General features: G+C 40.9%; 1 protein-coding gene across 6 annotated transcripts in view; it reads right to left on the bottom strand.

Moving 5' to 3' along the window:
• Positions 1-6,983: 6,983 nt before the first annotated feature.
• The window catches only part of LOC122540296 (Golgi integral membrane protein 4-like), a 60,069-nt gene continuing 40,505 nt past the window's right edge, over positions 6,984-26,547 (bottom strand). For 5 of the 6 annotated variants that reach the window (XM_043675798.1, XM_043675797.1, XM_043675793.1 and 2 more), the window contains 6 exons: positions 23,505-23,665; positions 20,686-20,930; positions 15,959-16,053; positions 13,418-13,564; positions 12,186-12,257; positions 6,984-8,618 (listed from right to left, as the gene is read on the bottom strand). In XM_043675798.1, coding sequence (XP_043531733.1) covers positions 8,502-8,618; positions 12,186-12,257; positions 13,418-13,564; positions 15,959-16,053; positions 20,686-20,930; positions 23,505-23,665 — 837 coding nt within the window. In that variant the 3' untranslated portion in view covers positions 6,984-8,501. The remainder of the gene's footprint in view (positions 8,619-12,185; positions 12,258-13,417; positions 13,565-15,958; positions 16,054-20,685; positions 20,931-23,504; positions 23,666-26,547) is intronic. The other variant, XM_043675795.1, reaches the window with a different exon arrangement.

The raw sequence follows: 26,547 nt of genomic DNA, 5'->3' as shown, positions 1-26,547 counted from the left end.
TGACTGGAGCAGAGATTGCAGCATCATACAAAACATCAAGTACCTTAGTAGATAACATTTAGTAGTTCACATGACACATGAATTTATTTCATTCGTTTGATGGTGCTGAAGAGACATTTTTTTCAAGAGCCCTTTTGCAGAGGTGGGGGGTGGGGTGGGTGGGGGAGAAGTAGGGGGAAATTGGGTTGGGGAAGGTGATGAGGAGAGGTGTTAATTGAGAATCATCAATGTTTTACGTAAACTAATATGTGGAGAGATATGCACAGTTATACATACTCTTACACATATACATGTACAGACAGTCATTGATGCAGCTACATACTTGGAGAGGCATACAAATACATGTAGTGTGTGATACATGCAGATAGAAACATACTAACATTCAGATGCAGAATTAAAACACACACATGCAGTCAAACACTGGTGGATGCTATGACTCAGATGGTACCTGAGTACCTAGTTTCTTGCTAGATTAGGAAGCTCTGTTTTAAGCAAAGCCATTTATTAAGACAATAAACATTCTATTCTTTTCAGTTATCACCTGAAATCAAAGGAACTTTCTCAGAGGTTCAGAAACCTGACTTGAACCATGCTAACCTACTTTGTATTGGTACCCACTGCAGAGCTCTCTGATTCTGAAGTCCCTTTTTTGTACTTTTGAAATCTGCACAGGACTTGGCCATTTAACTATACTGTATAGAGACCTTGTTTTACACATAACTCTATCCATACTTTTTGAACTCTACATAATTTGGCTCTATTGTGTAGAACCACTACAGTCTACCTATTCCATTGTAGTTTTTCTGATTTTTCTTTTTACCTGTCAATCTTTAATTTTCTCACATCCCTCCCTGGTGCTCGAATAATGCAGTTATGCACTTGAGAGTGCAACTTCTTTCTTATGTGGAATTGTTTAATTATTTAAAAGGTAATTTCTAGAGCTGGCTTGATCTTACAAAATTCATTATTACACACAAGCCTCAGTATTTCCAGTATCAATATTACAGACACTCTATAACCCAGATGCTACAAACCTCAGTATTACAATTCGGATGTTAGAAATACCTTCAAAAACCAGACTGACCCTATCAGTTTTCCACCTTTGTGCTTCCTACAGTGTTTCAAATTCTCAACTGAGAATCAATGCATAACACAACCTTTGCACTGAGGACTGAATCATACCCAGCACAAAATATTATCCTTTTACATACAACAATCATCTTCCAATTGTTCTTGAGCGTACTGATCCCTGTGCCAATCATGAAGAACTATCAGAGAAGACCCAGTCCTGTCCTCTGGAAATGTGCCATTATGAATGTACAGTCTCTGGACTGGCAAGGCTGATTTATTTTTTTAGCTGTCTGGCAAAGCAGCTCTGAAACTAACCATATTACTGCTCCCCTTTGTAAGATGATTTGATAGGCAGGGGATCAAGAGCTAGGGACTATCTTCATCTGGGTTCTTGCTACACCTAAAGTCATCTATCACCTGAATCACAAGGAGAATTTAGTATTTTAGAAGTAGAAGCAGGACTGACTGCAGTTCTGGGTGGGATAAAACTTAGTAAAGAAAGAATAACTGAAAGACACCTAGGAGTGTTTGCTCCTCATCCCTAATTATGTAGTGCAAGTGTAGTTTATCTTGCTGGGAACACTGATGCTGGAGTGTGGAGCTGGCTATGCAGCTAGGAACCATTTCTGGAGTAGTCAGTATGGTGCTGAGAATCAACAGCTGGAGTATGGCTAAGAAGACATTTAGCACGCTTCCTTCATTGTTCAGACTTTTGAATATGGGAGTCAGGAAGTTATGTTGAGGTTGTACAGGACACTGGTGAGGCCTCTTCTGGTGTACTGTGTACAGTTCCAATCGCCCGGAAGGATGGGAAGGAATTAGCAAGGACATTATTAAGCCAAAAGAGGATTCAGAGGAGATTTATCAAGATGTGGCAGGATTATGGAAGGTTTACGTTATAAAGAAAGGCTGGATAGCTGGGACCTTTTCACTGGAGCATAAGAGTTTGAGAGGTGACCTTGTGGAGGCTTTTTGAAATCATGAGGGGTACAGATAGAGTTAATAGTAGGTGTCTTTTCCCTAATATAGGGTTTTCAAGACTAGAGCCATATTTTTAGGGTGAGAGGAGATTTACAAAAGGCTTGAGGGGCAATTCTTTTTTGCACAGAGGATGATTTGGGTATAGAATGAATTTCCTGAGGACCTTTTGGAATATTGAGTACAATTCTGGTCTCCCTCCTATAGAAAGGATGTTGTGAAACTTGAAAGGGTTCAGAATAGACTTACAAGGATGTTGCCAGGGTTGGAGGACTTGAGCTATAGGGAGAGATCGAATAGGCTGGGGCTGTTTTCCCTGGAGTGTTGGAGGCTGAGGGGTAATCTAATAGAGGTTTACAAAATCATGAGGGGCATGGATAAACAGACAAGGTCTTTTCCTTTGGGTGGATGGATGGGGAATGTCCAGAACTAGAGGGCATAGGTTTAGGCTGAGAGGGGAAAGATTTAAAAAGGGATCTAAGGGGCAACGATTTGACACAAACAGTGTGCGTTTATGGAATAAGCTGCCAGAGGAGGTGATGGAGGCTGGTACAATTACAACATTAAAAAGGCATCTGGATGGGTATGTGAATAGGAAGGGTTGAGAGGGAAATGGGCTAAGTGCTGGCAAATGGGACTAGATTAAATTAGATTGGCATGGACAGGTTGGACCAAAGGGTTTGTTTCCCTGCTGTACATCTCTATGACTCTATAAGTGGATACAATTACAATGTTTAAAAGGCACTTAGAGAAGTACATGAGTAGGAAAGATTTGGAGGAATATGGGCCAGGAGCAGGCAGGTGGGACTAATTTAGTTTGGGATTACGTTCAGCCTGGACTGGTTGGGCTCGTCGGTTTCCTATGACTCTATCCGGAGTACTCAGAATGTTACTGAGAAGCTCTTGCTTGAAGAAATGGGGACAGATCATGTGCTGTACATGTTACAAACAGACCACCTGGATCCTGTAGTAATGCAGTACGAGAGAACCATGATTTGTGGATCACCAATAAGCCAGGCCTCATTAAACAAAGAGAAACATCATTGATGGAATGTTCTAGAAGATGGCACATAATGGAATAGAAAAAGTAATTCCAGTAACATACTTGCAGATATGTCAGTGTAGAAGAAGAAACAGGATTTGGGAAGGGCCAATAATCATTAAGTATCTATACAGGGATAATTAAACAACTGGAAAGATTAGAAGAAAAGTTACTATCGTTCAGGACAATGGACCATCTTAAATGGCAGGACGTTGTACAGGGGGAAGTGCCAGTTTGATTTGGGGGCTGGCGGCGGGGAGGGGTGGAGGGAATGGATGATACCAAATGGGACTGAAAAGCTTCTTCTCCAGGCTAACATTGTGATCTGGTGACATGAAAAATGATTTAATTTTTAAAAATTATTAATTTTTTTTTAGAAAGGTGTCAGTCTCTGACCTCATGACATGATGCAAGTCCTCTTGCATGTGTCATTGTTACTGACCATACTACCGGAAATTTTCATATTCTAAAGCTTGTTATAACATCACACTATTGCAGATGTGAATATTACAAACCCAGCCCTAGAAACCTCAGTATTACAATATTCCAGATTTCAGTTCTTCAGCTGCTCATTGCTGTTCTATTCTCTGGGAATTTGTCAAAGCATAGAATATATTGTCACGTATGCGGAGGAACAGTGAAAAGCTTTGTCTTGCGAACAATACAGGCAGATCACATAGTCAAGTAGCATAGATAAGTAAATAATAGGTGAACAGCAGCAAAAACAAAAACAGGCAAATGTTAAGAGTTTGAGAGTCCATTCAGTATTCTAACAACAGTAGGGTAGAAACTGTTTCACATCCAGCTGGTGCGTATGTTCAGGCTTCTGTACCTTCTCCCAGTGGTAGAGGTTGTAGAAAAACATTGCCAGGGTGGGATGGATTTTTGAGAATGCTGGCGGCCTTTCCTTGACAGCGGGCCTGGTAGATGGATTCTATAGATGGGAGACTGGCCTTTGAGATTGTCCGGGCCAAGTTCACCACTCTTTGTAACTGTCTCCGATCTTGAATGGTACAGTTACCATACCAGGTAGTGAATACATCCAGGCAGAATGTTCTCTGTAAAAGTTGGCAAGGGTTTTCACTGTCATGCCAAATTTCCTCAGCTGCCTGAGGAAGAGGAGACATTGTTGGGCTTTTGTAACCAATGCGTCCACATGAAGAGTTCAAGGAAGCTTGTTGTGGATGACCACTCCCAGGAGCTTGACACTCTCCAGTCACTCCACTTCTGTGTTGCTAATGTGTAGGGGGGCATGAGTAACATCCCGCCCAAAGTCAATAATGAGTTCCTTGGTTTTGCCAGCATTGACAGCTAGGTTGTTCTCAGTGCACCATTTTTCCAGGTCTACCACCTCCCGTCTGTAGTCTGTTTTGTTGCCAGCTGAGATTTGACCGACTATGGTAATGTCATCAGCAAACTTGTAAATGGCATTAGTCTGGTATTTGGTGATGCAGTCATGGGTATACAGTGAGTACAGTAGGGGGCTGAGTACACAGCCCTGGGGGGCTCCAGTGTTGAGTGTTAGTGAGGATGAAATATTGTCCCTAACCTTCACTGATTGTGGCTTGTGGGTCAGGAAACTGAGGATCCACTTGCAGAGAGCGGGTCTTAGTCCGAGATCACTTAAGTTTAGTCTGGGGAAAAGCTGCATTCCTGGTTTGGTAGATCTTGTTTGTGATCTATTTACACAATATACCCAACTCCAAAAAGATTCCAGGCCCCGAAAGAAAGCCCTAAAGATTGGAACTTGTACACTGAATCGAATTCCTGCCAGGTGATGTAAACTGGTTAGAGAGGGCTTTGTAGTTCAGTTCTCTTTGTGCAAGATTAACTAAAGGTCAGATTTCCAACTTCAACCTCATATCTAAAACCAGGCTCAGCAATGCAGTGAGGATGAAATTTAAAATGCACCCAGTGGGAGGATGGCATCCATGAGATCTCCCAACAACTCTCCCCCACAAAGATTTGAGCATAATTCTGGAATGAAAATATCATTGTAAAATACATACCTAAAGGGTAATATAAATAGGTATGAACTAAACACAAAATACTGACAAACAAATTTGTAATAAGATAGTTGGAATACTGTGAGAAGGTTTTGTGACAATTTTTTTTTTTTAAGTATAACCCAGGTTGTTCAAGGCTTCCTGTGTAACACTTGATTAAGAAGCCTGCACAGTTAAGACTTTTTAAACCAAAGTCCTGACCCGCTGAATACTAAACATCACATTTATCATGACAAAGCTGTCAGCCATGTTCTGGATGACATAACGGTACCTGTGAAAGCTCCAACTGTTGTAACAGACAAACCTAATCAAGCTCAGCGCTGAGAATTCAACTTCTGCGGCACATCTAAACGAAAACCAAACCACAGTGTAATACCGTGGATGCTGGAAATCGGACATGAACACAGAAGGTGCTGGAAAATATTCACCAGGTCAAACTGAATCTGTGAACAGAGAAACCAAGCGTTAAGGGTTGGTGGCCTATCATCAGAACTGACTCCTTCTGAAACTCACCATAACACTGTCTCCGAAAGAAAGAAATAACGACCATTCGGCCCCTTGAGCCGGCTCTGTCATTCGAAGATGACAGAATGAGTCCAGTTTGGTCGTGGCCTGACTGTAGGGGAGCTATAGCTGCTGGTGGAGAATGGTTTCCATGTGTAACAGTATTAAATAGGATTCCTAAATCACTCTGGAGGATCTTTGCACATTCTCCCAGTGTCTGCGTGGGTTTCCTCCCACAGTCCACAGATGTGCAGGTCAGGTGAATTGGCCATGCTGAATTGCCCATTAGTGTTAGTGTTAAGAGGGAAATGGTCCTGGGTGGGTTACTCTTCAGAGGGTCGGTGTGGACTGGTTGTACTGAAGGGCCTGTTTCCACACTGTAAGGAATCTAATCTAATCAAAAAAATCTACTAAGTCACATGAAAAAAAAATGTGCTGGAGAAAGGATGCAAGGTATTTTTAATTACAGCGTGGAAATTCAGCCTTCCCATAACCACAGATTTACTAAGCCCCCTCAAATCAGCAAATCTCAGTATTTTGCTATGAATTACTAAATTTGGTTTGGTTATATTTTGAATAATAAATGCAATTCTAACAGACTCTAGTCGAAAAGTATAACCCCACCATTTGATAAATCATTTCCTCTTTGTTTTCCTCGATACTCTGCTGGCAATGTGGCCCCGTTAAGTTGCTATATTCTGTTTCCTATTTGGAACATATCAAATATTTTCCAAAAATCCATCTAAACATATCCACTGCATTTCCTTAATTTATCCTGTCTACAGAGTCATATTAAAGAATGACAATGATCTTTAAATAAGACTTGACTTGTAGAAGTCTGCTGTCTGGCCCAATGCTATCTTTCAGTGCTTAGATACAAAACTTTGTGTCCACCACTTTCTTCTGACAGGAGTGTCAATGTAAACCATCAGGAAAAAAATATTTATATGTACCTTAGTTTCAGTAATGTATTTAGCACCAACTGTTCTGGACCAAATTCTGTTCATTCTACAATCCAAATTTTCATTTTTCCCCACAAAAACTAAGGCAATATCTTTATTTAGCACCTCCACTATTTTATTCATTCCCAACTGAAGTCCCATGTCAAAGTAAACTATTCTGTTAAAACTTGTGTCTAATTGGAAACCCTTTCCAAACTAGTACCTCCTTTTTCACAATATTTCCCCATATTCTTCTTAAATCTCTCTAATTATCTCTTTTGTTGTGCTTCTTTATTCTTTAAAAGTTGTCCTGGTTTTGATATTTGTGTTGACAAGAGGAGAAACATACAGAAACTTTATTAAGTGGTGAGATAGGAGTTAGATAATTGTAAAATTAGTTACAATGTTTCACACACTAAACATACACAATAATTGCCAGACTGTACATGGGCAATGACATTTTATTTCAATTGTTTAAAAAAATCTCAATATTTGGATTTTGTGCACAGAAATTACACAGCATAAAATGTCTGAGATTACAGATTATAAACACTGTGATGTTGGAGGATCTACAAAGTTTTGTTGTGAGGCAGTGTCTGCTCCACAACAACTGCAGAAGGCACCTAGTTTTTGTCAAAAAATTTGAATTTTGTGCATATGATACATTCCATGTGTCTGACACACACAGATTTATATTATTGAGTGCAATTTGTATCTTGCTAACGGTCTTGTAGTTACCCGAATGTCACAGCTACTGGCTAGAATCTGTCATTTGATCCATTTAAAACACTATCTTCCTTTCTAATGTTAGGAAAGGAATATTAAAACATTTTGGTTGTCTCCATAATTCAAAAATTGATTCAATCCAAGCCTCTCTTACACTGTAGACTGAAGAGATTAATAGATGTACCCAAATGCACCAAGAGGTTGAATAGAATTCATTGCACCGAACCAGATTCTGGACCCCTCAGGCCAGCTCCACCAGCTGATTGTGTGATACTCTCCTACCCCAGGTAAACAGGAATAATGAGATACACTAATGAATTTGTGCTGTTGCCAGGCATAGGAAAGAGACAGACATCACTAGGCAGCAGCATTGTTCGATGGCTAAAAGTTTAAATGAAGAAACCCAGATGAATGTCAGGGATGTCTCAGCAAGAGAAATAGCAGTGCGAATGAATAATCTGATGACACTAAATTTGAGTTTAAGAGCTTGTAGCTTCTGGAAGAAAGGAGGACAGACAGAAGTAAGGATCCCATCATTTGAATTATTGGTAAACAATAAGCTGAGTCCAAGCATGTACAGATAGGTTTACCGTCAACAATATTGCAGGACAGAAAAGAACAAATTCTGCTGGTCTGTATTTGTGTTGTTGTAGTACCACATACTCAATGGGATAGTACAGTCTCCAGATTTCACTGAATCAATTGCACAGAATACGTGCAAGTCATATAAAGCTTTCTCATACTCTTATCATAAAAATAATCCAATATGTAACATGCTGGGCTACAGAACAATGCAAGTCAAAATATGACACATTCATTATTTCAATGAACTCATTACTTCACTGAACTGACTGCTTATTTGTCATTTCTAGTTCACTCAAGGTGCTGTCATTAACAAAACATTCTTCAGGTGTCCTTTGCCCATCCCTGGAACCGAATGTTCACCATAGTCCATCATGTTTACACAGATAATATAATGAGGCAAAGCAGAACATCTCCCTGCACCAATAAGTCCATCAAATGTCACTATTGGACAAAATCACTGTGGTCAGGATGGCTGTCAGGAGGTTAAATGCAGTTCGGGAAAATGTAATGTTTAGATACCAGAGGTCAGCCTCAGTCTTGCACACACCATGAGACAGGATCCTGCTTTCAGTCTTCAATTCTTCTCACCAATCCCTCACGTTTGAAACAAGAAATGATCCCATGTTTGCGCCACTGAAATCAGTCCCTTCAGTATTCTTCTTTATTGGCCTCATCATCTGATACCCCAGCATCCTCTTCATTGGCTTCTTGGTGAATGCGTTCAGGATCTTCATGGTCATCCTCCATTTCCCCTCCATTGTCCTCCTATCCCAAGAAACAAAATAAGATGGAACAAATGCAATTGGAATAGTTTCAAGCCCAAGTCCATCCAATAGTAATGATGTGAATGTCAAAATCTGAATGAAATAAGGAACTCTTTTTGAACTGATCCTCTTCTCAAGGACTGCGTACTTTACACAAAAACACCTCTTATATTCAGATGCTTGCATTCTAGGTTTTACTCCAGTCCAGACTTTATAAATCAAAATGGATTTACCATGGAGGAGGTCATTTGTCCTGTCCCACCTGTGTTATTCATTACTAAAGCAATCAAATATTAATTCCAATATCCTCTGTACACCCCAGATACCTGTATCTTACTCTGCCTCAGCTCATCAGTTTTGCCAGAAAGAATGTCATGGTCTCTACCTTGAACACAGCACAGCAAAGCATTCCACACTTCTAACTGCTCTTTACAAAAATAACATTTCTCCTAGCTGTTTTCTGTGATAATTTTAAGTTGATGGTGGTTCGTCATTGATCTTTAATGACAGGAAGAAGTCTTTCTTTATTGAATTTACTAAAAATTTTTAACTTTATGAGCTGGATTGAACTTATTGTTAGCCTTCTATTCTCCAGTGAAAATAGATCCAATTATCTCACGTCTCCCTTTATAATTGTAAAATATCATCCCTGGCAGTGCCCAGTTCTTTACAGCTTTTAACCTACTTACACTTTGAGGGAATTATCTAGGCAAATTCCTATGCTTCACATTTTATCAATGTTCTTCAGGGTCTAAGTAAACTCCAAATCATAATTTTTCATCGTTCCATTTCTCTATCCTAAATTATTACTATTGTCTGGATTAGAGTGGAGCTGGAAAAGCACAGCAGTTCAGGCAGCATCCGAGGAGAAGGAAAATCAATGTTTCGGGCAAAAGCCCTTAATCAGGAATAGAGCATCCCTGTATTCCTGATGAAGGGCTTTTGCCCGAAATGTCGATTTTCATACTCCTCGGATGCTGCCTGAACAGCTGTGCTTTTCCAGCACCACTCTAATCCAGAATCTGGTTTCCAGCATCTGCAGTCATTGTTTTTACCTAGTTGATTATTACCATTGTCAATTTTATCAACCTGTTTATTCTTAATTTTTTTAAACAATCTTTGTTGTTTGATAAATCCCTTTGTGTAACTTGTAAATTTTAATATTGTAGTCCTTGCATTGAAATCCAAACTAATGCATGCAGAGAGCAAAGCTGGACTCAAGCCAACACTGACTGCTGGTGTACACCACTTTCAATCCTTATTCATTCCAAGTCATTAGCAAAATAGAAATAGCAAGTGTTTAGAAAGAAAAATCAACAGGTCTGACAGCATCAGTGGAGAAAGAAACTGAGTTCACATTGAGTCTGCTATGACTCTTCTTTGAGTTTCAAAGAATACCTACTGAGTTTCTGCCGCTCTTGCTGTTTATACATCAGATACCCAGCATCTCCGGGATTTTATTTCTGACTCATTAAGAAAATCCAGGTTTCCTGTCAGTCAGCAACTCCATCCATGCATCTGCATTTCCTCATACCATGCATGACTCTTTATAATGCCTTATGCCAATCGATATATTTCTCATCTCAACTCCTGAGCTGATTCATGTTGCTGTCATTATTTCCCAAGTGTTCACGTATCCTGACACCTGTTACTGCTTGACTTCATTTTTCAGGACTAACTCAAGCACAAGGATCGAGGAAGTAGTTTTTAATGCATTCTAAACAGTGTCCACTATTTGGATCACCTTTATCACAGGCTATATTACTGTCCTATTTCTCGTCCATATCTCTCTGAAAGATCCATAGGTTCTCCACAAATCCCAAATCGCAACCATAGAGTCATATAGCACTGAAACAGACCCTTCGGTCCAACCAGTCCCTGTCAAACATAATCCCAAACTAAGGTAGTCTCACCTTCTGCTCCTGGCCCATAATACCTCCAAACCTTTCCTTTTCACATACTTACCCAAATGTCTTTTAAATGTTGTAATTGTACCCACATCTATCACTTTCTCAGGAAGTTCATTCCAGCTTCTGTGAAAAAAAATTGCCTCTCAAATCTTTTTTAAAATCGCTCTCTTCTCACCTTAAAAAAAAATTAACCCCTTAGTGTTGAAATTCCCCATCCTGGGAAAAGACAACTACCATTAACTGGATCTATACCCCTCATTATTTTATAAACTTTTCTAAGGTTTCCTTTCAACGTCCTACACTCCAGTGGAAAAAGTCCCAGTTTATCTAGTATTTCTTTATAACTCAAACCTTCCATACCCAGCAACATCCTGGTAAATCTCTTCTGAACCCTCTCCATCTTAATAATATCCTTCCTATAATTGAGTGACCAGAAATGGACAGAGTATTCCAGAAGAGGTATCACCAATGTCCTGTACAAACTCAACATGACTTCCCAACTCCTATACTCAAAGGACTGAGCAATGAAGGCAGCCTGTCTACATGTGACACAAACTTCAAAAAGCTATGTACCTGAACCCCTAGGTCACTCTGTTCTACACAAGGCCCTACCATTAATTATATCAGTCCTACCCTTGCCTTTTGTACCAAAATGTATCTCCAATTGTTGGAGAGTTTGTAATGCATACCAAGAACATACTGTTTTCCTGCTGAACCTTTTAAATCCCATGTTGTACTAATCCTAAATGTTCCATATTTTAATAATATTCCAATCCAATATCCCTGGCACAACTTTTATCTCCTGCATTATTCCTTTCTGTTTACCATGGGTCACTGGCTTATTAGCAACAATTGGTATTTTTCATTCCTGAAGTCTGTCCAGATTATCTAAATGCCTGTGTATGAATAACAGCACACATTTCTGGGACAAATCTTCTCATCAATCATCCATTTTAATCATTTCTTACTTCAGTTCAGCCAAACTCTTATTCACAGCATCACTTATCAATACCACGGTCCTCAGTCATTACAAATCATAATTGGTTTAAAATCACAACCAAACCATGTTGAGGGATTGGGAGTGACTGAGTTTCTTTTTCTCACTTATTTCAGAATTGGAATTTATTAATTGGATTTTAAACATTTCTGAACTCATCAATACAGAGGCAGTGTCCAGCAAATTAAAACAATAAAGAATTTCAGATACAAAATATCTCAAAGTGCTAAGCCATCTATTTATACCATACTAATTCACAAAATATGCTAATTGGATTTGAGCTGGACTGCATAAGGTTCAGGTGGGTGGATATTCAAATTAAAGGAATTTACTCCTAGATCTGCTAAAGATATACCCTTTTCCTGAGACTCATTTTGATCACAGTTGAAGCATTAGATTTAAGAAATGCAAAGAGCCAGATAAAAACAGTCCAACCACAATTAATTCTTTGTGAAGAATCCTTAATAAATATTATCTGTATTGGTTCGCCTGTTGAACGTGGAGTTCCAATGGCATGATCATGGGGTCTGACTATAGCCAAGGTCGTTCATGATTATTGCTGGTGCCTCCAGAGAAAGTCTACCTCAGCCAAACGAGCAAATCCCCTGTCAATTAATGTCACTAGCCTTTGACTGAAAAAAAACCTCTAGGTATTGCTTACATTCTCTGTCTCCACATCTTCCTGATACTCGTCCACAGCCTCATCTCCTTCCTTACTTGCAATGTGAACCCCCTGGAGTTAGAAAAGGAAGATAAGAAATTTTAAAACATACTTCTCCACACTCACTAAACTGGAGCGATTTGTGATCTTCTGTATGCCAGGAGGAGCATTAACCTTTGCTCTTTCCACTGACTAGATCAACCACTGATATTAAAGTTGCAGAGAGAGGGTTGGCTTAATAGGCTTCATCTACAATGGGATCTGGGAGAACTAGAGAGTGGCAACTGGCGAATACAAGCGAGGGAGAGAGTGAGGGTAGCAGCTAGAGAGAGTGTATAGACAAGGAGCAGGGGGATGGGGGTTGGGGAGGTAGACAGGAAGACTCACAAACAAGCAAAGGGAAAAAGGATATGGCCACACGTTGATTACTCTTTTTTTCTCTCAACAATTTGTAGAAAATAAACCTCAGCATTGTGTATTTGTCACCATTTCCAGCACAGCTTTCTGAACAGATAATGAATCAATGGTGATGAACTGCTGCCTTGTCTCAGATCTAAGAAGATAAATGAATGAGACATTAGCATTCCATGCAGCTAGTGCCAGTCAAAGTGCACAGACCTGCTACGTGGGGCTCTGCATGCAGCTGTGTGCAATGTTTTCCACCTGCTCCCCTGCCTCCTGCATGCTGCAAAGGCTCCATCCTCACCAGATTACATTAGTGAAGACAGAAGCTCCCTCTGGGCAGGATCACACAGCTTCAGGCAAACCTAATCACTTCACCCAAACCTAAAGCAAACATGGCAGCGCCAGAGGCAGATATGACATGGAGGAAAAGGAGACATGCTGTACACAATTTCCTTTCGTGAGAAGTTAGGGATGGAGAATAAATTTAGGGTAGGCAACGTTCTAATAGTTTTATCGCCAGATTATTAAACTGACAGGCAAATCCCATCAGGTTCACTAATGTCCTTTAAGGAAGGGAAAACTGTCATCCTTACTTAGTCCAGTCTAGATGTGACTCCAGACCCACAGCAATGTGGTTGATTCTTAACTGCCCTCTGGGCAATTCGGAACGGGCAATAAATGCAGGCCTGGTCAGTGACACCCACACCACATGAATGAATATAAATACAGACCTCCCCAATGATTCCCACAACCCCTAATGAATGAGTAAAAATACACAATGGTGAACATTGGCTTTGAAAATGTTTCTGCTCTAGGCTTTCACCTACCTTTGGAATGGATTTAATGAGGAGCTGCTGCTCCTTCAGTCCTGGCACCTTCCCTGCAAAATCTGGCCTCTCAAGTTCAGCTTCCTCAAACTCATCTTCTCCCTGGTTATTGGGATCCTGAGCTGGATCCTGATCGATATCTGGGATCTGAAGAGATGGCAGGTTAGAACTGCACTTAATGATCGAGAGCAGGAAAAGCAACGAGAGCTTTCTGGCAATATGTCTGTTGACAGCCCACTCTCCCAGAGATATTTGAAGAGGTTTCAGGAACATTGCTGCCTTGACACTAAAATCCAAGACATGTCTATTTTTCCTTATGGCTCTGTAAAATGAGATGCACCAATGCAAATGCTGTTGTTGCTGTGTGACAATCTTGAACTAGGTTGCAGAGGAATTGCAACCTGGTGAAAAGGCACAAAGATCTAAAAGGGTTAATAACGAGGTACACCTTATGTACTACCCACTATAATGCAAAAAAATACATCCTGTTTCATACACAAGCCTCTTATCTTTAGAATTCCAAGTGATATTTCTTGACCATCCAAATGCAAGCAGTCCCTTTAGATCCCTAACAGGATACAGGATAGTGGCAGTAAACCTACCAGATAGCTCACAGGACACGATGACAAGTGGTGAGGCTTCATCTCATAACAGGATGTTGTGGCTACTTTCAGTTGAAGGAATAAGAGAGGAGCTGGGTGTCTAAGTGGATCCCAGAGAAGATTCTCAGAGAGGAGAGAGAGGCATTAAAATTGGTGAGGGGCTGTACCACAGAGACACCACGTAACAATGGTCTGGACTTTCTTTGGTACAAAGTAAACTTCTCTCTGAGATTTGAGGTTACATCATGGTGTAAGTGAGTCTGTGACTGGTTCAGCAGATTCTCTGACTAACCAACCACAGAAGGCTCATTTCAAACATCTCATGTGATACCACCACAACAACATCAACCATTTACATAGCACTACCTTTGAGGCACTACAACATCTCCAGGTGTGGCAAACGACATGCTAGTGAGTCACGTTAGGAGATATGAGGAGGCTAGATGACCAAGACTTTCACAGGAGGCTTCAAAGAGGCGATTGAACTAATGGGCCAGAGGGGTTTAGAGGGGTAATTCCATTGCTTTAGGGCACTCGGAGATGAAGGCTTGGCCCTCAGAATGTGGACTGATATCAAAACAAAAATCAATGTGATCAGATTTAAACCAAAACTCAGCTACGGTAGACATAATAAGTAGCAGCAGAGAACTGCTTTTTAATATGAAAATACCTAATATTTTGGCAGTGAAATGGGTAGACAGTGCAGCATTTCAGATCCTTTCTGCCTTGTTCATTCTAGTTCCTGCAGTTTCTGTATTTCAGGCAACTTTAGCTCATTGTGGGTCTCAGGGGTGGCTTCTCGCCTAATTTACCTAAATGAGCTTCTGATGGGGAGTTCAGGAGAACAAACAGAGAACTGTTCCACAAATTGGTTTCGCTGCTGGATTCATCCTGTGTTTCACTTACACCTTCACAAAGATCTAAAGAACAGACCTTCTTTAAACTTAAAACAAACAAGAGAACTTTGTGAATAATGCATGAACAAGTGAATCTCTAACATATTTTCTGACAGTGATCTCTCCAAAATTCCTGCAGCTTTCCAATTCTGTTCACTTGCACAACCGCAACTTTAATCATGACCCATAGCCAGCCAAGTCCTACATTCTGGGAACTTCTCACGAAAACATTTCTCTCCTCCTTTCAGACTCTTCTGAACCTTCTTTGCAGGGGAGAGACAGGCCCAAAATAATTTAAGACGGTCCTGAGGAGAGATTTCTTCTTTCAGAGGGTCATTAATCTTTAGAATACTTTACCCTGAGAGTTGTACAGAGCGGGTCGTCGGATATATTTGGGGCTGAGTTAGATAGTTTTTATTTGATCTACAATGGGGTGGGGGCAGCAGGCAGGAAAACGGAGCTTAGCAACAACTAGAGAAATCAAAGGAACGCAGCAAGCCGGTGGATAGTAGGCCATTTAGCCTTTTGAGCTTGCTCCGCCGTTCAACCAGGTCATGGATGATCTTCAACCTCAATGCAATTTCTCTGCACTGTCCCCTCTCCCCTAATATCCATGATCATATTGAAAGGAGAAGCAGGCTCGAGGGGCCAAATGGCTTACTCTTTCCCACTTCTGTTTCTCAAGTTCTTCAAAATCTTTTTCAACAAGTTTTCATTCACCTGTCCCGGTACCTTCTTATGTGGCTCGGTGTCAAATTTTGTTTGACAGTACTCTTAGTCCTTCATCCCGTAGTCCCAAAGCATGACGCCTTGGGACGCTTTACATTAAAGACACTAATTAAACACAAAGTTGCTGTTCCTGGTCTTTTATTACTGAAGTGTATTCCTGGTTCAAACTGACATAACTTCGCTGAAGTTCCATGGCAGCTGCTGCTGCCTCTGAGCTTGTGACCCCAAAATTTCAGCTCACCGTCCCACCCGAGGTCCCGACCCCCAATTTGGAAAGCCCTGGAACAGATTTTTAGCACAGTCAGGGTACTCACCAGTGGTTCCTGTGCAATCATCTTATTCCTAGAAGTCATGGTGTGCATTAAGAGCTTCTCAGCATCATTTTGATCTGCTGTATCCGACTCTTTGTCTAAAAATAAAGACCAAAACAGAAACAACCAGATTGCAAACCAACAAAAGCCCAGCAGGTGGCATTACAAGTGTATTCTAATGGAGCAGGCAAAGAGGGGAAGACAGAGGCCAGGATTAGGGATGAGAGATCTGGGCTTGTATAGGGGGAGGGGAACACATGGTGCTGGGTGTTTTAACCAGGAGTGGAAATTGAGACAGAGGCAGGGAAAAGAGCGAGGGAGACAGGAAGGGAAATGAGATGACAGAGTGGAGCAGAAAATAAGTGACTAGTTCAGAAAAAAAAGAGAGATGAGGGAGTGTTGAGTTTGTCATAAACATGAATTCAGTTTGAAGACATTCTTACTATTCCAATATGTTGGGAGAGACTGAAATGGCAAAGCTCTGTAGAAATTATGTACAGGCTGGACGGTTTACACCTGAACACAACTGGGACAGAGTTCCTATTTCCTCAGTTTCAATTCAAAGAGTAAGGTGCTAGAGCTGCTTCTTGGAATGAGGTGAACCAAATAGGCCAAGTGTCAATGGGGAGAACTTTTGGAGGGATAGTAATCACAATATCATAAGGCAATAGTGCACAACAATATCACAAATGGCACCAGCACAGATCCTGGATTTAGAAATCAGGCACTTTTTTTCTGTAAGAATGGATTATGAGCAGATAAAGGATTTTTTTAATATGGTGTTGCCCACTTCATGATTCCTGAAAGATAAAGATTGCAGTTGCTATATAGCATTCATAATAATACTTGGGGATAAATTTGATAAAAGAATCTAGTGAGAAGTTACCTTCAGTGGCCAATATTGATATACAAGACATTGTGAAACAGCATAGAATATGTCCAGCTATAGGAAAATTGCCACTAGAACTTTTGCGAATGTATAAATTACTAGCTAGAGTGTGGCAGAGGCATCAGATTGATTGCACAGAATTTGAAGGGCTGTTCATTGCGATTGATAGCCAAAGTGGTTGATGGATTTCTGATTAATAGAAAAGAACTTGCAAATTCCAGGTGTTTTGGACAGATTAATTACTGCTGAAGACTCCCAGATTACATTGTGTCCAACAGTGACCTCAAGTTTGTTTTAAAATCAAATTTCATGGAAATGCTACTAGGGTAGCAACATATCATTCAGCTTCAAATGAAGCAGTGGAGTGCAACGTGTAAATTGTTAAACTTGCACTTTGTTAAAACAATTGCTAGATACAAATTGAAACAATCTTCAGATGTCATTAAACAAAACATTTGCTCGTTTGAGATTAATTTATTGTAACACAACTTGCACCATGACTGGCTGAACGTCAGCAGAACTGTTTCTTAGAAGATAGCAGAGCACAATGTTTTTGTTCCTGAAGCCATATCTACAACAGTCAGTAGATGAAAAACAATCCCAACAGAAAGAATCATGACATGAAAGAAAGTATCTGAAGTTGAACTCAACTTAGTTAAATTGAAACATCAAATATGGGTGTAATGGCTACCAAGAAGAGTCATGAAAAAAATGTGATCCTCACACAATTTAGTCAAGATGCTTGGTAATGGAAAAAATTAGATTTGTACATTTTGATCAAAGTTTTATTTTGAAGAGGTTCATAAAGAAAAAGGCAATTGGGAAGAATCAAAGGAATATCATGGATAGTTGGGCTTTGAGAATCACCCTCATATGGTCACGTGTACACACCAGAATAAATTGTAGGGGTTTGAATTTCTATAGGCTGTACTTTGCCTTAGGTTTATTGTGCAAGGATATCATAGTGGCTGCCATTACTTAAGGGCATGCGATCAACAGAAAGGGGGTTCTTTTAAGTCAATTCAATAATTGATGGGGAAAAAAATAAGATGGGCAACTTCTCAAAGGAGATTAAAACTGAAAACTAGATATTCAGGGGTAAGTGACTTTTCAAAAGGACAGGCGGGAAAGAAAGGATGGTGGGGTAGCTCAGTTATTTTGGGATGGAGTAAGTACAATTATCTTGGATCTGAAGATGTAGAATTCTTACAGGTGGAGGAAAGAAGTAACAAAGGGAAGACAATATTAGTGGGAGTAGTCTCACACCGAACAGTAGCTATAGGATAGGCCAGAGAATAAATCAGGAGAGAACAAGGACATGTACAAAGGCAACACATTAATCACAGGTGACTTTTATCTTCACATAGACTGGGAAGGTCAGAAACACACATGCATATGATTCCAGAAACACTACATGATGTATCATTCAGATTTACACTGAAAGGAACTGCATGTGCACAGAAAAGAACATGACTGAAACAGTTCAGCAGGAGGTGGGTGGGTTGGTGTGAGTGAGGATGAAGAGGAAAGTGAGGATGGGGTCATAGTCAAAACCATATAGTCATACAGCACGGAAACAGACCCTTTGTCCCAACCAGTCCATGCTGAACATAATTCTAAACTGAACTATACCCATCTGCCTCCTCCTGGCCCATATCCTTCCAAACCTTTCCTATTCATACATCTGTCCAAATGTCTTTTGAATATTTTAATTGGACCCACAACCACCATTTCCTCAGGAAGTTCATTTCACATGTGAACCACCCTGTGCGTAAAACATTTGCCTCATAAGTCTTTTTAAAATTTCTCTCCTCTCACCTTAAAAATGTGCCGCCTTGTCTTGAAATCCCCCCATCCTAGGGAAAAGACAACTACCATTAATATCTCTCATTATTTTGTAAACGTTTATCAGGTAGCCTCTCAATCTCCTATGCTCCAGGGCAATGACTGGCGATGGGGCAGGCAAGCGATGGGCGATTATGTGGGAGAGAACTGTCCCCCCACCCACCTCCTTCCACAGTTCCCCTCCCCCAACAGCCACCCCCTGCCTCCCTCCTTTACTCCCTTTTACAGGCACTTCATTCCCTCATCCACAGCCCCAGCAAGCTTAAAGCTGAAGCACTTTAAGTGTGCGTGTTTGAATTTAAGCAGTGCATAGTGCACATGCGTGTGGTGGGCGTTTACTCCTTCTGTTTGTATAGAGTTTCAGATTTAAGTTTCTGATCTGGCATAAACAGCAGTCAAGATGTCCAGTCCTTAAACATTTTGAAGGTTTCACTGTGAGTTTTACATTCTAGATGATAAATTTTAAATGTCTAAGCAAGTCCCCTCTGGACAGTCTTTTCTGGAGATGGTAATCAATCTCAGTCATTGCTTATTCATTTGAGTGTTTCTGGCGGAAGGCGAACTCGAGGGATGGGACTGAAGGAGATTACAGAAGTAGAATTGAAGATTGCGACATGAAACGGACACTCTGGCTCCTATACATGGAATATAAGGATCCCATGGCACTAGTCAAAGAGGGCAAAGGAGTTTTCCTCAATGTCCTGGTCAACACCAAGGCTAATAATTTGGTCATTTGTCTCGATGCTGCACAAGGACTTTGTTTGTACACAAACTGAATTTCATGGCTTTACACAATGGTGACAACAGTATATCATTGTTTGGGAAATCCTTTGGGATCATTTTAGTTATATAATATATAATATAGAGTTTTACATTGAATTTCCAGCACTAAACAGGCCACTAGTCTGACTGGTTTCTTAAATCTTTTAACCTTCTGTGTATTCAGCTTCCCTTTAAATGGATCTATTCTATCTGCTGCAAATGTGGTAGATTGTTCCATAATTAAATCTCTCTCTCGGTAAAGACATTTCTCCTGAATTCTCTATTGGACTTTTAGTGATGATCTCTAGTTTAGTCCCCCCCCCCGGTTTACCTTAATGAATCCAATAAATAAATAAATTAATTAATTAAATAAATAAATAAATAAATAAATAAATAATAATGGACTCAATTATGTCATCCGTCGGTCCCCTATTTGCTTAGTAGTCAGTCACAGTGTCACGGTGATGTTTACATAAACAAACTCCATTATAAGAGTGGGAATCAATGGAGGTGGGAGAGGATGATGAATGATCAAAATGTTCCACGAAAGATAACACAGGAAGTCTAACATGAGATTCAAGATCTGCCAAGTATTAGAGGTAGATAGATGAGTCTGAAGCTACTGGTTATCACCACAGACAGCATTCAACTCAAAATGCACAAGCCATGAGGAAGTTGTGACTCATCTATACCAGATGTCAGTGAGTTGAATCTCCAACAAGTGTTCCCTTAAGCTGCACGGGTGAGCAGCCATGCAATCAGGAATATGCTGCACACAGGATACACAGGTTGCCCACAATAGCAACTCTTCATTTTAGTTACTCATAAGTGTAGCTAAGCGTCGGCCTAAAAAGGGACCATGCAGTGCAGAGAACCAGCTACATACTGTAAACATCAGCTTCCATCCTGGGGAATAGATTGCCAAGTGGTTAGTTTCCAGGTTAGAACGTTGAAGGGACCAATATCAAACTGTTAGGACTCAGATGGGAAAAGGAAGAGTAGCTTTCTCTGAGGATGCACTAGCTACCTTGAAAGAGATGCAAGTGATGGCAGTCCCAATGTCAGAAGTATCCAGCTATGTGTGAAAGAGAGGGAGGTGGGGGAGAAAGAGAGAGAGAAAGAGAGGAGCAAGAGGAAACACAGAAAAAGGGACACACTGTCACCTTTTTTTTTGCCTGGGTTATTGTTAAACTTATCAGAGTGAATGCTGGCATGGATAGCAGCGGTCCCCTACCTGCCTCCTCCTCCTCCTCCTCCTCTTCCTCTTCCTCCTGCTCAGGCTCCTCTCCCACTTCACTCACACGGTCTGCATGCCGGTTGGTGTTTCCACGTCCTGGACTCCACTGCCTCCTGGTGACATGAGGTGGGACTGTTGGAGGTTCTCGATGATTCTGCACCGAGGGGATTCGGAATTGATCTGTCTGACCGCGCAGTTTAAAATCATTGCCCGTGTTCACATCATTAATAATCTCGTCCCACCTGCCAGTGAGATGGGAAGAAAGTGAATAAAATGGCAGTGACCCAGTTAAACAATGCATCAGGTCCTCAGAGATGCTGTACAGTACAGGTCACTTTTTTTCACGATCATGATGACAATATTGTGAAGGAAGAATTTGTTACCATTTCAACGTACCTATTTTTAAATTTGCCTCCAGCAATTCATTTTCTTATATCCTACTGCAAGGTACTGAATCAGGCTGTGGATAAGTCCACCTTCTGGTACCACATCAAGGGGCTCATTATTCAAATGGGGGTCTCGACGGCAAATATCGAAAGGTGGCTTCACACTGGAATCCAAGCTTCTCCTGGAGTGCCACAAGGATTGGTGCTGGGTCCACTACTTTTCATCATTTATATAAATGATTTAGATGCGAGCCTAAAAGGTATAGTAAGTAAGTTTGCAGATGACACCAAAATTGGAGGTGTAGTAGACAACGAAGAAGATTACCTCAGATTACAGCAGGATCTTGACCAGATGGGCCAATGGGCTGAGAAGTGGCAGATGGTGTTTAATTTCAGTAAGTGTGAGGTGCTGCATTTTGGAAAAGCAAATCTTAGCAGGACGTATACACTTAATGGTAAGGTCCTAGGGAGTGTTGGTGAACAAAGAGACCTTGGAGTGCAGGTCATAGCTTCTTGAAACCGAAAATGAATTGAAGGCAAATTTAAAAATAGGTACGTTGAAATGGTAACAAATTCTTCCTTCACAATATTGTCATCATGATCCTGGAAAAGAGTGACCGGTCATGTAGATAGGATAGTTAAGGCGGCATTTGGTATGCTTTCCTTTATTGGTCAGGGCATTGAGTACAGGAGTTGGGAGGTCATTTTGCGGCTGTACAGGATATTGGTTAAGCCACTGTTGGAATATTGCATGCAATTCTGGTCTCCTTCCTATCAGAAAGATGTTGTGAAACTTGAAAGGGTTCAGAAAATATTTACAAGGATTTACCAGGGTTGGAGGATTTGAACTTAAGGGAAGGGTTGAATTGGCTAGAGCTGTTTTCCCTGGAGCATCGGAGGCTGATGGGTGATCTTATAGAGGTTTATAAAATCACGAGGGGCATGAATAGGATAAAAGGACAAAGGATAAAGTCTTTTCCCTGGGGTCGGGGGGTCCATAACTAGAGGGAATAGGTTTAGGGTGAGAGGGGAAAGATATAAAAGAGACCGAAGGGGCAACATTTTCACACAGAGGGTGGTGCGTGTATGGAATGAGCTGCCACAGGAAGTGATGGAGGCTAGCACAATTACAACATTTAAAAGGCATTTGCATGAGTGTATAAATAGGAAGGGTTTGGAGGGATATGGGCAGGTGGGACTAGATTGGGTTGGGATATCTGGTCGGCATGGACGAGTCGGACCGAAGGATCTGTTTCCGTGCTGTATGACTCTATAACATCAACACATCCATGTGATCACAGTCTTTCTCTCTCCTTCTCCCAAATCAGAATCAGAGGATTCCAGCAATATTCCCCTTCTCCCAAAGCAAGTACCTTCCTGTCAGTGTAATATCAAGCATCGATCATTTATCACTGAGCCTGGGAGACAGGGATATTTATGGTTATTTATAGATTGTAAAAAAAACCCACACTCACATGGGCAAACACACATGGAAACAATGAGATCAGAACTATCAAAGCACAACATCATATCGAATGGAGATTTACTGTGTATGAATAACTGCAGATTATAGTGTGTGCCAGTTAGGATAGAGTTGTGGCTCTATGTTTCAGAGGAGTTGCCAGTTAGTGATCAAGAATAGGTCCCTGTAGGGCCCCAGACATGGGCAGGGAGGGAGGGGGGGGGGGAAGAAATTAGAAGTCTTTCTGAAACAAAATCAGAAATTGCTGGAGAAGCTCAGCAAGTCTTTCTGAGGAAGAACTAGTTCTGAAATGGTTTCTCTCCACAGATGCTGCCAGAACTGCTGAGCTTTTCCAGCAATTCCTGTCTTTGTTTCTGATCTGCAGTTCTTTCGGTTTTTATTTAGAGGTCTTTGTGACTTGGGCTAAACTCCTGGCTGATCATCCCAGCCAGCTGCAATTGAAAACGTTATTGCCTGTTTAACGTACTCCCATATCAGGAACCACAGAACAGAGTTTTCAGGCAAATCAGGTCAGCCAAGGTTCTGAAAACATGACACTCTCAGCTTCCCGAACATGAACCCAAGAGCTTTCACTAAATCAAAACTACTTGTGAAAGGTGCTGCACCCAGCGAGAGCCCATGTTCATGAGACCCATTCCACAGGCAGGGTTAGTGTCAAAGGTGTTGTAATATCACTTTAAGAGAATATGCAAATAATCAAGGAACCTGGAATATAAAGTATCATGTGATCAGCAGCCAGTTTGTGGTGTGTTGGAGTACTAATGCTTGCTAAAACCCAACAGAATACCTGTTTGTTGAGGTCTTTGAGTAAATCAAACTTACTTATAGTTTACCAACCCTGCGTGGGTGCATGATGAGTTTGGGTAAAGGAATCCAGCAAGGCAACAGATAGGACCTATATTCCAACAAGGGTCCGTGGAGGGGGTGGCTGTCTTTGGGGGAGGTACCTTTTCACCTTGGCCGGGCGGCTGATCAGATGATTCTCTGACTCTTGCTCATTGGTTGGAAGATGTTGTTGGTTTCCAGCAGCGGGCTCTCCCTCCAGAAATATGTGATCTTGTTCAACATGATGGGTTTGATCCACCCCATTGGCCGTTACCTTTGTATTCTGTGTCAACAAAGAGAAACACAAGATGCTCATAACCAGATCACTGGGAGTCTCCTGCTGCCCAGTATCTGGGAGTGAAGAAAACTATTGAGCACATTTCTGCAGATTACTGCACCTCACTCAAAGGGTGGAATAGCCTCCCTCATGCAATCTCTCACCCAATTCTACTTCCCTCTCTCTCACAGTCTCTCACCTCTTGCGTCTTCTTGCTCACTCACACTGTCTGTCTCCTACCTTTTGCTCCTTCTCTCAAACTTTGGGACAACACAAATTGGAAAAAAACCTGCATGTGTTGAAAACCTGAGACAAAAAAAGTAAGTTGTTGAAACACATTGGTGAATTGGTGGCAGAGAAGCAGTTAAACTAATTTTTGAGGTTAAGCGTCTACACCTTAAGCACAGATTCCTCTGATTTCCCTGACCTGCCCGAATTAACCAGTAATTCCCCAGACTGGCTCATTAAGAGGAAAATTAAATGTTTATTTAATTCCGATTAAAATGTTATTGTCCGTTCAGAAATTCATTGTAGGTAAATTGGTGGCTCATGAAAAGGTATATAAATGAATAAAAACGTATATTAAAAAAAGTATAGCTCTGATTAAACAATGTAAGAAACTATAGTTCATTTTAAAATAAAGCATTTAGATTAATCAATGATGCAATGATATCTGTAAAAATTTGTTAAATTTCTGAAGATCCCTAGATTTGAAGCTGCCTAATCGTTACAGTTTAACATGCCTACACTATTCCAAAAAGGGAGTGCTGTGGACAGTAAAACAAGATTATGCTACAAAACTGATAATTTTCCAATCAAATCTCTCTATACCATCCACAGAGTCTCACACAGCATTTAACAACAGAAAGAATATTCAGACTGCATACACACTCACAAATAAGGTGCATGATCACCAGGAAGTCTCTTCTCTTTCAGCCGAACTGAGAGTATTATTTGCTCCAACAAGTGGCCTGACGTTCAAACAGCAGGGGTTCCAAAGACCCACACATACCCCAGTCACCAAGCACCCATTTCATCCCAAATCACCTTCACACCCTATATATCTTTCCAAAGAAAACAGATGGGATTGAATTAATTAGATCACGGGAGGCCTCCCCAGGTCAGCCAGAAGTGCCTGCTCCTCAGTTTCAGCAAACGATGACTTTCACTTGGCATTCTATCAGCTACACTGCGTTCACTCAAAGTTTGCAGTGACGTGCTTCCCTCAGAATTCCAACGGAGAGACTGGCATCACTTGGACTGGTGACCATTCAGAGAAGGTTCACCAGGTTGACTCCTCGGATAAGGGAGTTGACTTATGAGGCAAAATGGAGTGGATCGGGTCACTACATATTGAAATTTATGAGAATGTGTGGTGATCCTATTGAACTAAACTAGATTCTGAAGAGGTGCATGTTAATTTAATTTATTCTTTCATGGAATGTAAGCATCGTGACCCAGCATTTTCACCCATCCTTGAATGGAGTTGCTTGCCAGGATGTTTAAAAGGCTGGTTACGAACCAACCACAGTGGGGTGGGAACCCGAGGGAGGAAATACAAGAGAGGAAACAAAAATAAAGAAGTAGAAATCAGAAGTTGAAGCCAGGGGAGAAATAGGACAGCACCAAAGACAGCCTTAGTACAGAAATGTGTAAAAATGCAAATCTAAAGTTACTGAGGTGCAAATACTCTGTTCTTTCGGATAAGCTAGATAAATTAACAATGCAGTAGTTATAAATGGGTACAACATGGTTGTAATTATGTAGTCATGGCTACAGAGTGACCAAAACATCTAACTGAACATCCAAAGGTTTTCTGAGATGTTGTTAGTGAAGATGAAATCAGTAAGAAAGGATTATGGTGCTGAAAATCTCGACGTGGAATCAGTCTGGGTGCTGTTAAGAAATGGAAAACAGGACAGATGACATAGGGAGGAGTTGTCCATAGGCCTCTAAACAGTAGTGGTAAAGTAGGGAATGGCATTAAACAGGAAATTGGAGGTGCATTCAACAAGGGTGGTACAATAATCATGGGTGACTTTAGTCTATGTGTAGACCATGCGAACCATACTAAAAGTAATACTGTGGCAGATGAAATCCTGGAATACGTAGTGGTTTTTGAGACCAGTAAATTGAGGAAACAATTAGGGAAAAGATTTGATATTGCACATTGAGAAAGGGCTAATTAAAGAATCTTGTTGTTCAGGGTTCTTTAGGGAAATGTGACTATAAAGACGATGGAATTTTTCATTGCGATAGAAAGTGGAGTAATCCAATCCAAAAGTAGGATTCTAAATCTAAACAGAGGAAACAACCAAGGCATTGAAACAACTCCACAGAGGCCAGTATCCCATCACCAAGTCACTCTTTATTTATATGTGGAGAGTTCCTGACGCTGATACAGCTCCCTCAGAGGTAGCTCTCAGAGTAAGTGTTGAGAGTGTGGTGCTGGAAAATTTGACGTTTTGGGCAAAAGCCCTTCATCAGGAATCAGAAAGGGCTTTTGCCCGAAATGTCGATTTTCCTGCTCCTCGGATGCTGCTTGACCTGCTGTGCTTTTCCAGCACCACACTCTCAACTCTAATCTCCAGCATCTGCAATGCTCACTTTCACCTCTCAGGGCAAGTGGTCCAACTATAGCTAATGAAATAAATTAAAGATAGCATTTGATCCAAAAAGGAGTCTTATAAGAAGCAAACCGGAGGATTGAGAGCAGTTTCCAATTCAGCGAAGAGATTGAGTAAGAGTGGTTACATTGCACAGGGACAAACTTGCAAGGTCCATTAGCTTCTCCGTGAATAAAGAAAAGAAGTGAAGAGGAATGTAGGTCCCTTACAGTCTGAAATGGGAGAGCTGATAAGGGAGAACAAATAGGTGACACAGCAATT

The sequence above is a fragment of the Chiloscyllium plagiosum genome, chromosome 34 (assembly GCF_004010195.1).
Source record: "Chiloscyllium plagiosum isolate BGI_BamShark_2017 chromosome 34, ASM401019v2, whole genome shotgun sequence".
Classification (NCBI taxonomy): Eukaryota; Metazoa; Chordata; class Chondrichthyes; order Orectolobiformes; family Hemiscylliidae; genus Chiloscyllium; species Chiloscyllium plagiosum.
Note: the sequence above shows the minus strand (reverse complement) of the source record. Positions and strands in the feature narration are given on the sequence as shown.